The sequence below is a fragment of the Puccinia triticina genome, chromosome 1A (assembly GCF_026914185.1).
Source record: "Puccinia triticina chromosome 1A, complete sequence".
NCBI lineage: Eukaryota > Fungi > Basidiomycota > Pucciniomycetes > Pucciniales > Pucciniaceae > Puccinia > Puccinia triticina.
In genome coordinates, this window is record NC_070558.1 from 114342 (window position 1) to 126943 (window position 12602).

General features: G+C 46.6%; 1 protein-coding gene across 1 annotated transcript; it reads left to right on the top strand.

Annotated features, from left to right (window-relative positions):
* Positions 1 to 373: 373 nt before the first annotated feature.
* PtA15_1A13 (uncharacterized protein) lies at positions 374 to 7986 on the top strand (the record flags this gene model as incomplete). The annotated part of the gene is made up of 12 exons (XM_053165135.1): positions 374 to 454; positions 542 to 636; positions 1621 to 1657; positions 1726 to 1889; positions 1980 to 4227; positions 4297 to 4422; positions 4501 to 5559; positions 5636 to 5781; positions 5843 to 5977; positions 6052 to 6366; positions 6472 to 7640; positions 7715 to 7986. 12 exons carry the CDS (start codon positions 374 to 376, stop codon positions 7984 to 7986), a joined length of 5847 nt encoding a protein of 1948 aa, XP_053016230.1.
* Between the last annotated feature and the right edge of the window lie 4616 nt (positions 7987 to 12602).

Here is a 12602-nt window from a genome sequence, read left to right on the forward strand (position 1 = left end):
GGATGAGACGAGGTGGTTGGTCACACTCACTCCGCCGGCCAAGGTCCGATCGAGCTCACCGGGGCCCCGAGGGGTGTCTCACGGGGGTGACACGGGCACGACAGCACACATAAGCATATTCAGTTTGGCAGATTACATAAGCGCAACTCCAGTCGCGCTGTCGGAGTCGGTGGCTGCTGCGCATGGCTGCGCATGCGTGTTAGCCCCCTGGATCCGACGCGAGGTGGAGGAGGCTGTGGCTGATCCCACTCCATCTTTTTCCCACCTTCCTCTGAGCAGTTGCACCGGAAACATCCGCACTCCCCAGTCACTTCCACCAAGTTTACCTCTAATTACGAGCGCATCCCACGAATAGAACTTCACGACCCTCAGTATGGATGCTAAGAGAACCCGCAGAGTTTCAGGCTCCAAGAGCAAGTTCGAAGACGAAAATTCGGATCCCAAAGAAACCAAGGTGTGTTTGCCCATCCCAATCTGCAGTAGCATCTATCCAGTGATTTTGGATTCCCCATTTACTCTTTCTTCTCGAATTTTTATCCAGTCAGCTAGGAAACAGGCCAAGTTATCCGATCTGCTTCCAAAGAGCAGCGCGGTTAAAGTCGTCGTGCCTTTATCGAGGGATTCTCCGAAAAAGAAGTTGCCTACCTCCCTCAAGGACTCTCCGCCTCCCCAAAAGAAATCTGCCGCAAGCCGCGATTCAGCCTCCAAGCCCAAGAAACCTCTCCCGAAGCGCGCTCGGCACGTCGTGTCCGATGATGAGAGCGATGATGATCACTCTACTCTCTCGGAACCATCGTCTGATGATGGTTTGTCTTTGCTTTCATGTACTTCGAAATCCCTTACAAATTAAACGTTAACCACCCTCTTACACTTTTGTTTTCTCAGATACGCCGGCGATCTCCGCTCCGAAGCGGGTAAGTGCCACCCCCAATCAGCTATGTCACACGCTGGTACTAGCTGATGTGTTCAAAACCCGCCTCAGTCCACAGCCAAGTCGAGCAACACTCTGGGCAATTTCATCAAGAAAGATCTGACCGTGAGTTTTGCCCTCAACCGCCTGTGATATTTTACCCTGACTGAAAATTTTCTGGGCTGCACCTGAAGAAAACTCCCAAACCAAGACCTGCAAAGATTGGAGGTCCTTCCAAAAAAGAAAAAGAAACGATTGACGAAACAAAACTAGCTCCACTCACCGAAATTCCGGATATGTTCCTCGACATGGTCAAAAATCGACCGGAATTTAAGGAGACGCTCGAGCACCTAGGAGGTCGCCAACTACGTGTAGCCACCATGTGCTCGTTAGTCGTCCATTTTATCAAGTCAAATGTGTCTTTGAGCTAGACTGATACACAAAAACTCATGCAGTGGAACCGAATCACCGTTACTGGCGCTGGGGCTCATCGCCAAATCCACTAAACAACTTTGGGGCAAAGATTTCAGAGTCCAGCACGTATTTTCCTGCGAAATCGAACCATTCAAACAAGCCTACATTGAGCGCAATTTTCAACCTCCGATCCTATTTCGAGATGTCTGCGAGCTGGGAGAAGATGAAGCCACAACCGCTTACGGTGCGAAAGTCCCTGTCCCAACTGATGTTGACATGTTAGTGGCGGGGACCAGTTGCGTCGATTATTCGGGTCTGAACAATCAGAAGAAGGTATGTCGTACCCTTTTTTTGTATTCCTAAAAGTGCCGAGATCCTCATCTTACCCGCGGTATTTATAGACGATAGATGCTGGTGGAGAATCCGGTCGAACTTTTCACGGAATGCTTAAATGGGTTGAAAACTCCCGCCCGCCAATCATCATCCTCGAAAACGTTTGCAACGCGCCCTGGCCGAAGGTAAAAGAGAAATTCGAATCAATTGGCTATGATGCCGAGTTCTCCAGGTCAGCAACTCTCTCCTCGAGCTCCTAAATTAGTATTTCTAACCACTAATAACTCCCTTTGGACTGGACATGCTGCCTTGATGAAAACAGATTCGACACGAAACATTATTATATCCCGCATACCCGAACTCGTGTATATTTGATGGCAACCCCCAAAAAGCTACGCATTCCCAAGCAGCCTAATATCCCTGGTGCCTGGCTCACACTGGTTTCCCAAATGGCTCGCCCGGCCTCTGCCCCTCTTGAAGCCTTCATGTTTCATCAAGACGACCCCTTGGTTCACCGTGCTCGGCAAGAACTGGCGTTCATCAAAGCTAACAAAGATGGCCAAGGTCGCCAGGCCACCGATTGGACTCGTTGCGAAAGTCGACACGCTCGTCAAAGAGCTGAGGAACAGCTTGGTGATAAAAGACCGCTGACAGCTTGGCAGGACGGTCCAGTATGCAAGGTCATCGATGGGGGTTGGAACGACTGGGCAAACGCTCAAACAGAACGAGTAGTGGATCTCATGGATATCAACACGCTCAGACAGGTTAAAGACGGCGTCGATGTTTTGTATAAGACCTTAATCTGGAATCTAAGTCAGAACGTCGACAGAATGACCGGTAGTGGGAAATTCGGCTTGACTCCATGTCTGACTCCCAACATGATCGCCTACGTCACCAACCGTGGTGGTCCACTAATCGGCCGAGAAGCCTTATCATTGCAAGGTATCCCACTCTCGGGACTCTTATTGACCAAAGAGTCCGAGGATCAACTAGCCGATCTAGCCGGCAATGCGATGAGTACCACCGTCGTTGCTTCCGCAATGATGGCAGCATTGATTTTGACAATCCCACGCACCGCCAAAACCATTAAATCAGACGATGTAGAGATGGAAGAAGTAACTCGAATTAACCCAGAGGATTGCATTACAGGGAATGAGGATCTCAGTTCCTACCCCCTAGACCTTTCGAAGACCTGTCCCATCAAGCCCGGTTTTTTCAGCCGAGCAATGGCCAGTGCTCGCCTTTGTATCTGTGAAGGTCGGTCCGGAACCGCATCGGCAAAGATCCAGTGCTGTCAAACTTGTGGTTACACTTCTTGTCAAACATGCGGCGGTCGTCCATCTCACAACTATCAAATCCGTGACTCGGAACGTCTCAATCCTGGTACTTTTGAACGCGAACTGAAGGAAATTCTACCCATGAGGTTGTCTGTAGCTGGCCTCAATCAAGATTTGTTTTCTCAGTTCGTCGTCGAAGCCTCTCGTCTTCAAGTCGAGGTTAATATGAAGGACTGGGCACTTATTACCGAGGCCGTCATAGCAGCGACATCCGATGTCGAATTCCATTTCACCTCCCTCAAACGACAAGCTATATGGGTGGCCACTTTCGATGCACCTCTGGCTGTATTAGAATTGCGATTGGATCCCTTGCTGCCCGAATGGAGACTAACGATCAAGCCGGACAAGACATTACCAATCAAAAGTCCCCGCCGGCTTGTACTCAACACCCCTGTTGCCCGGATGCGGATTTCACGAGACGTAGCCGACTTGATTTCCGGCAAATGGCAATTCCGATTGCCCATCAATCAGTCGTTTGATCTTGAGCTCAAAGGAGCCGGCGACCTAGTTCCAGGTTGGCGGAAGGACATGGGTCTGGTTACTGAAGATGCCCAGGCGGACGAATGGTGGTCACATTTATTGATCTCCATACCAGACGTCGCTCGCAAATATCTCGATCGTTCATTGGACGGTAAATGGAAGTTACATTCAGAATGTGGAACAGCCCAAAGCATGCTTCATCGAAAGGAGCCAACTGATGATGATGAGGGATTACCACCGCTTTATCTTTTCCTGGATCCCACTCGCAGCGGCGATCCTGTTGATGATTGCGCGGTATTTTCAATAGATCATTCTAAGCTCGACTATGGGGTGGTCCGACCGATTGTGGCCACTCTGGATCCGAGCTGGCGGCCAAATTCCGACAAGTCTACTACGGTCAAATGTAATGTTTCGAGCAAGTGGATCGAAGCTCCGAAGCTGAGTCTAAGTGCTGCTCTGCATACAAATGTCCAAGCTGAAGCCAACGTCACGGATGGCGTATACCACATTCCCCCTAACGGCGTTTCTGTCAAGCTCGACAATAATGGATGTGAAAAAGCCAACATTGTAATGGCCTGTAAAGTTCCATTGCCCATCAACCAGTACGATGCAGTGTGGGGCGATGGCCCATGGAAAGAAATCGATGTGCCGCATGAGGGTGAGAAGGCATTCCAAGCATTAGCCTGGATCATCGAGCGTATTCCGCCTCCTGAATCCTTGTCCAAGTGGAGTTCGATCAGTGACTCCAAGCAGGTAAATAGCACATTACCTTTAGGGCATTTCCAAGCTTCGTACACTGACCGGAGTTAATTTTATGAATAGTGTGCGACAAACTGCCAGAGATGCGCTCCTTCACCACCTACTGTGCAGTGGCTCTTGAAGCAAAACAAGGTCAAGAGTACTTTTGTGCCACATGAAGATACAGTGGAAGCGGGTCGTTATGAGCAGGTCTGCCATCATCTATCCATGATTTTGGCCCAATTTTCAAACCGTTTACTTACCCTGCCGCCATCTGAACTCCGCCAGGCATTAAAAACTCGACCGGCTCCTTTTGTTACTCACCTGCGACTGATCAACGGTTGCGGAGAGATGAAAATCGGTGTCAGCTTCGCCACTCTTGTTCATCGAGCCGTTGCTCGATTTCCCGTCTCAGCTCTCAGTGGGACTGTGAATCCCTCTTGGAGGCTCACATTCGGGCATGAATCCAGTGCCGCCTCGCTCCTTCGCCCGAAATTCAACTTTTACCTTCGTAGTAACAAGAAGGATCCTGCGGCTAAGCAACCCGAACAATTTGTCATACCTCTTCGACCTGAGCAACTGCGATCATTGTCATGGATGTTATCGCAAGAGAAACTGGACGACGGAGTCGAGCATACGTTTGTTGAAGAAGAAATTGCCGAAGCTGCTTTGTTGCCCCTCGGCTGGCGCGCTGAGGGTAAAGCAGAGCGACCCGTATTAATCAGAGGAGGTGTTCTTGCAGATGAAGTTGGTTACGGCAAGACAGCAATTACTATTGGCTTGATATGTAGTACGCTGAGCGATAAGCTCCCAAAGATCCCTCAGGCACAGACGCAAGGTCATATCAGATTGAATGCCACGCTGGTTGTCGTCCCAGCTCATCTTTCCGGCCAGTGGCCGACCGAGTTTTCGAAGTTTACTGGGAAAAGTACCACCAAGGTTCACCGAATCATCAACATGACAGACTTGAATTCAACAAGTATCAGTGATTTACAAGAAGCTGATGTGGTAGTCGTATCCGAAACTCTTTTTGGTAGCCAAATCTATTGGAACAATCTTTCTCATCTTGGCGGGACGAGGGAAATTATCAATGAGCCTACTGGTGGAAGATTTTTTCAGTCTTGTCTTAGTGAGACGTTGGAAAACTTGAAGAAACATGTTGAGATTCTGACCGATGAAGACGGAGGTGCCGAATCGATGCAAGAGGCTATTGCGGAGACCAAAGCAAAATTGGAGCAAGCTGAAACCGCTCGCTTGCTACAGACTAAACGATTGAAAGGAGCGGCATACGCTAAGAAGTACGCATCAGAAGGTGCCAAGGAAGGAAACAGTGATGAATCAGAAGATGTAGGTCTCCTATCTAATCTTTTCGAAATTTTGCCGGCTGATCCACGTGTTTTTTTCCACTTGGTCGTATTCACAGTCCGATACTCCACCGCCTAAGAAGAAAAAGCTAAGCAATGGGAAGGCAAAAGCTGAGAAAATGCATGGCGGTGATGTATGGAAATTGAATAGCGATGCCCAAGATGACTGGACCCAGATGCACTGCCCGCCTCTCCACATGTTTTAGTGCGTTGATTCTCTTCAGCTTCAGGAAACTATAACCGCTGATTGACCTCCGAACGTTCAGCTGGCGTCGTAGAGTTATTGATGAATATACCTATCTGGGAGGTCGAGAACGGCTAGCTGTTGGAACCATCAAGTCGCATAGCACCTGGGTTTTATCCGGTACACCTCCCGTCGCCAACTTTACTGAGATCAAATCGTAAGTTCAAGTTGAGCAAGAGGCTGTCCTCATCTCTCTATCAGTACTGAATGCATTGCCACAATTTGGTTCAGGATCGCTCGATTGCTTCACATTCATTTGGGAATAGATGATGATGGCGAAGGCCCCAAGGAGATTGTCAAGTCTATCACGAAACATCAAACCGCAGCCGAGCAGTTCCATTCATTCCGAGAAATCAGATCTGCTGCCTGGCATAACCGGCGAGATGAAGTCGCTCAAAGCTTTTTAGACCGATTTGTCAGACAGAATGTCGCTGAGATTGACGAAATACCGTATGAAGAAACTTTGGAGCCTATCATCTTGCCTTCAGCTGAACGGGCAATCTACTTGGAACTCGATCATCACTTGCAATCTTTCGATATGAATATGTAAGTCATTAACAACGTTTTCTGCCTCCATAGATCTAGAGCTTTATCAAGATCGGCGCCGCTGTTACTGAAAAGTGTGTTTTTTTAAAAAAAAAATCCGCGCAGTAAAAAAGTTTCAAGGACGAAAAAAACAAACAGCGGTATTGCTGATCGAGAAAAGAGACTTGCAGCAGCGTTAGGAGAAAGCAAATCCGCCGAGGAGGCGTTGTTGAAGCGTTGTTCACATTTCACTTCAGACTTGGACTCTCAATCTGCAGCCCATCGAGCAGCCAATGCTGGGGCGGCTTGCACCATCATTCTCAAGGAGCGAACTTCACAACTGGAAGAGTGTTTGGCGGAGCTTCGAGTACGACTAAAACAGGCAGCAATCCTTTACAGCTACACCAAGTCAGAGGGCTTATACGAAAGAGATGAGCGCACTCCTCCATTTGAAGAGTACATCAAGAACTCGTTTGGGAACATCGGCGACGAAGAAGCCAACGAGCGCTTGCAAGCTATCTTGACTGAAGAAGGATGCCGTTTGAAAGATAACAAGGTGGTGGCGCCCAAGATTTCGCTAAACGATCCGGACGTTGAAGAAGTTCTAGTTCACCTCGACCCGAAGCTTGCAGCTGATAAGGCGAAGGCCAGGAAGAAGGCGGGCGAGGATGTAGATGTGAAAGACATCAAGAAGCAAAGTAAAGACGAGATGCTTGCTGCGCGGAAGTGGGCTGCACGGGAACTGATCCATCTGTTGCGGAAGCTGAACCGAGAACTGGTCAATCGTCTACGATCTAAGCGTTACTTCACCATCGTACGTGATGTTCAGCAGGGACACGTTCCAATCACCATCGACCACGAAGGCCAAACAGAACCTTTGGCTATCCTCTCAACCTGTGGACATTCTGGCCCACTGAGTCTCGTCAACAAATGCGCGCGCGATCAGGAATGCTGGCAAAAGAATACTCGTGGTTGTGGTGCGCCGGCACGTGACACCAGTGTAATCAGGGCCGACTCGTTGGGCCATGATGAGGCATCCGGTCAATTTGGCATCAAATTGGAACGAATGTGTCACTTAATCAAGCAGCTCAAGGAGGATGATCGAGTCCTGGTCTTTGTACAGTTTAGTGATTTGCTAGACAAGGTGTATGACGCCCTCGAAGCTCGCAAGATCGGTGTTGCGCGTGTCAAGGGAACAGCGTTGAACCAAATGAAAGTGATGAGCAACTTTCAGAATGAAGTGGACCCTCACATCCGAGTGCTTCTGCTACATGCTACCGACTCGAGTGCAAGCGGTAAGTCAAGCTCACTGGAGTTCTTGATGTCATCTGATTTCTTTTGATGTTGACTTGCTCGATCCTCTACGCAGGTGCCAATCTGACAAATGCCAACTACGCCTTCTTCGTCTCGCCGTTATTTTTACCCACGGCCGATAAATTCAAAGCGTGCGAGACCCAAGCGATTGGGCGGCTAAGACGATACGGACAAATGAAAAAGGTTCATGTGATCAGGATGTTGACGGTTGATACAATTGATACTCAAATATACGGCTTCAGACATGGGAAGTCCAGAGAAGTGCTGGCCGAGGAGATTGAGTTGGCCAAGAAAAATCAGGCCCCCTTTGTTGTCCCGGAAAATTAAACATCTGCTCTTAACCTTCCCATTCATACAAAACGCGCCCATCTCATGCTCTATTCCCAATTTATGTCCACATTTTCAATTTTACATTCATCTTTTTTACTATTCTTTTCCTGTTTCTTATTGTTTCTGTTCTATGTTTCAACAAAGGTGGTCTCCTTTTCTAAAATTCTTGTCCTGATATTAAGTTTTTTTGTTCTGAAATCAACCAGAACCTGTCCACATTTTCAGGCAGGTTTATTTTTTGAACTTGTTTTTTAACATTAGTTAACTCTTGTTATGATTAAGGTAAGCTGCCTAAAAAATGTTGTTGAATGGTTTAAAAGCTATGCAGAGCTTTCTTGTGCAGTTTTTAGGTACAGAATTCAAAAGTAGAAACTATTAAACTATGATGCTTAGTAGTAACTTTCTGGGTGTTTTATGATGTTCCATCCATAGGCTGCATCTCACTACATGCCTTGTAGAATTTCTGGCAGTGAGCAGCAATTTCAACAGATTTTGGAGGTCATTTTTTCATTGATGGCTTCACAAATTGCTGCTGCAAGCTCATGGTGGGATCAGATATCTTTGTGATAATGTTGAAAGTAAGTTCAATTGAGTTGAGCATTGGCAAGTATTTTTCTTTGAGAAGATTGATGACCCATTCAAAGTCTTCACCAGTTGTCCATTGTTACAAGAGAGCCAGGTGTACAATGATCTAGCAGTCTGAGTAGGAAATTACAAATCTTGTTTGCTGTTGTCTCTTGCTTTTTTTGCTGTCTTCATTCAACAATTTGCAGTACAGAAACCCGCTAGTTGACATCACACCCACCAGATTGATCATGCTACCACAAGCATTTGTCTTGATCTGTGAAACTTGACCTAAATATAGAAAAATCAATCAACATTTTTTATTACAAGCAAGCAATAAAAATGAAGTGTTATTAAGATGTTAAAACACCTACCTGAAAGTGCCTAGCCACAGGATGCTTGAGTCTCAGAGTTGAACCCAGATTCATCAATGTATACAATCTTGCATCCAACATCAGTCACACACCTGAGAACAAAATCATGCCAATGGGGGGGGGGTTCAAAGTTGACTCCCACTGTTTCAGGACCAAAATTCAGGAAAAAAAATGGACCTAAATTCCTTCCTGCAAACCCAATTTCCTTTACAAGGAGGGGATGCAGAAAGGGCCTTCCTGAATCAGGAAACACCCCAAATTTCTGAATCCATGGCCTCCAATAGAGAAAAATCTCTTTTGGACACACCTCATCAGATCAATGGCCCCTTGTGTCTGTGGGGCTAAGTTGAAGAGAGACAAGACGCAAAGTACAAAAAACCTCCACAGGCACCTTATGACAATCCACCACATTGCTGATCCAAATCTTCTGAAGAAGACCCAGAAATCTAGCCAAATGGATATTGGAAGTTGGGTGAAGAAGGGTGAATGCAAGCCAAAGGTATGTTGTTTCTTGTTCCTCTTCTCTATGCCAAAGGTATGTTGTTTCTTGTTCCTATTCTCTATGCTCATTGAAGATGTAACACTAATAAATCTCAATCTTACACTTCAGGTGCAACTCAACAGCAAATCTTTGAAGAACGCGCTAGTCTATTTTGTGGCAGAATGTGACCTTTTGTTTTCCTTAGTCAAACAAAAGTCTTTCCGCAAGCTCCTTCATATTTTCATTGAGGATGTGATGCCCCTATTCAACAAGATGTGCAGATCAGGAATTGCCACTCAACTCGCCTGGGCACATCTCCAATCTCAGCAAATGCTCAAAACCAAATATCTGCAGAAACAGGACAAGATATGTTTCACTCAGGATGCTTGGAATGCACCCAACTGTACAGCTTTCATGGGGGTGACGGCTCATTTTATTGACAAAAAAATTGTATTGATGGACTTGACATTGGCAGTCCTGATGTTCAAGGTATGTCAATAAATCTGTTTTAATTATTTATGGGAGGGTTTTGGTTGATTTGTCTGAAATCAATCCTTCCAGGAAGTCATACGGGTGAAATGTTTGCAAGCATGTTTTACAATGTTCTTGATAATTGCGACTGCATTGGAAAACTGAACACAATCACCGCCAACAATGCCACCACAAACAACAAGATGGCACGCGATCTATCTCTGCAAATCCTGGACTTTGACATCTCAACAAACTGTCTTGGATGTGTTGCGCACGTGATCAATCTTGTGGCAAAGGCTGGAATTTCTGTCCTTGGAGAAATGGAGGATGAAGATGAACCTGATGGCAAGGAAATGGAGGATGAAGATGAACTTGATGGCAAGGAGCTTTCAACGGTTGATATGGGATTGTCTCATCCACAAACCAAGCCTGCGCGTGACCCCCGAATGGCAATCACCTATGTTACTTCCTAGCCGGATGGTGCCAATGTTAATGCAAATACAATCCTCAAGCAAGTCCTTGGCTTGTGTACTTATGTAAGGTTCTCTTGTCAACGTCAAGAGAGATTTCTAAAGGCAGTCAGCTTTGCGCAACCTGAGATCAAAGACAAAAACTTCAAATTGCTTGAAATCAACATCTCAACACGTTGCAACTCAACCTATGAGATGCTTGAGCAAGTGCTGCTCCTTCAAAAATCCTGAAACCACTTTTGCGAAGACAGCCGCAAGGCTTCCAAATACAGGTTATCAAACACTGAGTGGGAACAAGCAAAATACATCATGCGGCTGCTTGAACCCCTGGCCGAGGCAACCACCATGCTCAGCACTTCCAAGTATCCTACTCTCAACTCGGCTCTGCCTGTCTACATAACACTTGTGACCCACCTTCACAAGGCTTGAAAAGGACCATACAATCAAGCACAACTTGTCATTCCAGAAACAAATATGATAGCAAAGATCAATCAATACCTTTGCAGCGCTCTGGAAAAGACAGTTTATATCTGTGCAATGATCTTGGACCCAACATTTAAAATTCATTTTTGGCAATTTCATGCCACCTTCATTGTGGAGCATTACAATATCTCGGTGTGGTAGACGGAAAAGTGAAAAATCAAAAGTTTTTCCTTGTCTACAGATTTACTCATACTAGACCTCAAGATACCACCAAACGTACATCAGGAATGGATTCTACGGCTTATTTTACCCCTATTTACCACCGGAAGTGTCACTGGAACCCCACTGGATTGGAAGTTACACCGTCCTGGACCCTCGTGGACCCGGCCAGCCCTAGTCATCAACCTGTCACACCCCTCAAGTCACCTTTCCCAGTTATACGCATACTCAGCCCCAGCCAAACACATACTCTTTTCTATCCCTCTTATCTCCACTGCATATGCAGGGGACCAACCCCATTTCTTCTGTATTTGACATGTCCCCGCTTCATTTATGCACCCTTGCAGCTGCATGCAGTCTTCTGACCCCATTTCTGCACTCCTTGCATTAGTCTGACACCACTCATGCATGGCGCGACACTTCCTTGCTATTCCTGCACAAGCACCTCATCTGAGCATGTGTTTTCAATATAAGGCCAACGCATTGTTTCTTGGCAGTGATCTGCCTTGGCACCAAGCAGCATCAAGCAGCTTTTGTGCATCAAGGACTGGTATCAGGCCTTTGACGGGCTTACAAGCAGCCCCATCAAAAGTTAAAAACCCCAAGCAATCATCATTTGAGAGAAAACAGGTTTTATAATTGAAACTAGAACCAAGACTAAAAACAATAGATGTTAGAATTTGTAAAAACAAGAGCAAGATTGGTTGAATGACAATAAGGATGAAAACTGAGCATACCACAATGATAGTGAGTTTTTGAAGGAACAAGCACGGACAGACTAAGATAGATCAGATCAAACAGGGAGTAATAGTAGACACTGTGGAGAATAAACAAGGAGAGGTTAGGTTGGATTGTTGATGAATTCTTGAGGATTTGTTGTTTCTCACCAAATTGGAAATAACCAATTAATGAATTCAAGAGATCGCGTAGGCGCTACCAGAATGAGAGCTGTTGAGCTAAAGGACAAATTGAGTTCTGGTTGGAAGCGATGAGATCGAACAATGATCGATATGAGCGATAGAAGATAGAGGAGAAGACACGAAGTCGTATGGGGAGTGTGAAGAAGGGAATGGTGGAAGGTTGTTTGTTGGGGGAGCAAAGCTGAGCAGGAGAGCTGTTTGAGGTCGAGGAGTCTGCTGAGGAACCGAGAACAAGGCAATCAGAGGCTGCTTTTAAGCTTGAGGACCGAGCGGCTGAGTTGTGGTTCTGACTTGAGACATGAGTTGAGACAATGAGTTGAGACGTGCATGGTTGATGTTTTGAGAAGAATCGGTCGGCGGAGTTGGTTGTTTTAGGAAAGGAGATGACGGGGAACGGGAGGAAGTCAGAGGCAAGTTTGAGTAGAGATACGGACACTGGGCTACTTGGTGCGCGCATGCGTAGATGAGAGAATGCGCGCATCCGCGGATGTCAGAATTCCAACATCATTTCTTCACGCTCCCCCCCCCCCCCCAACCTATTCATCATGCCCCGGGGTTTGGGGCATTGCCAGAGGCTATCCCAAACCCTGGACCCCGGGGCATGGGTTTGGGTTACAGCCTTAGGATGCACACTCCACTTGATGACTGGGTGACCGGGCCATCAAACGGATACACACCCAACTCAATGACC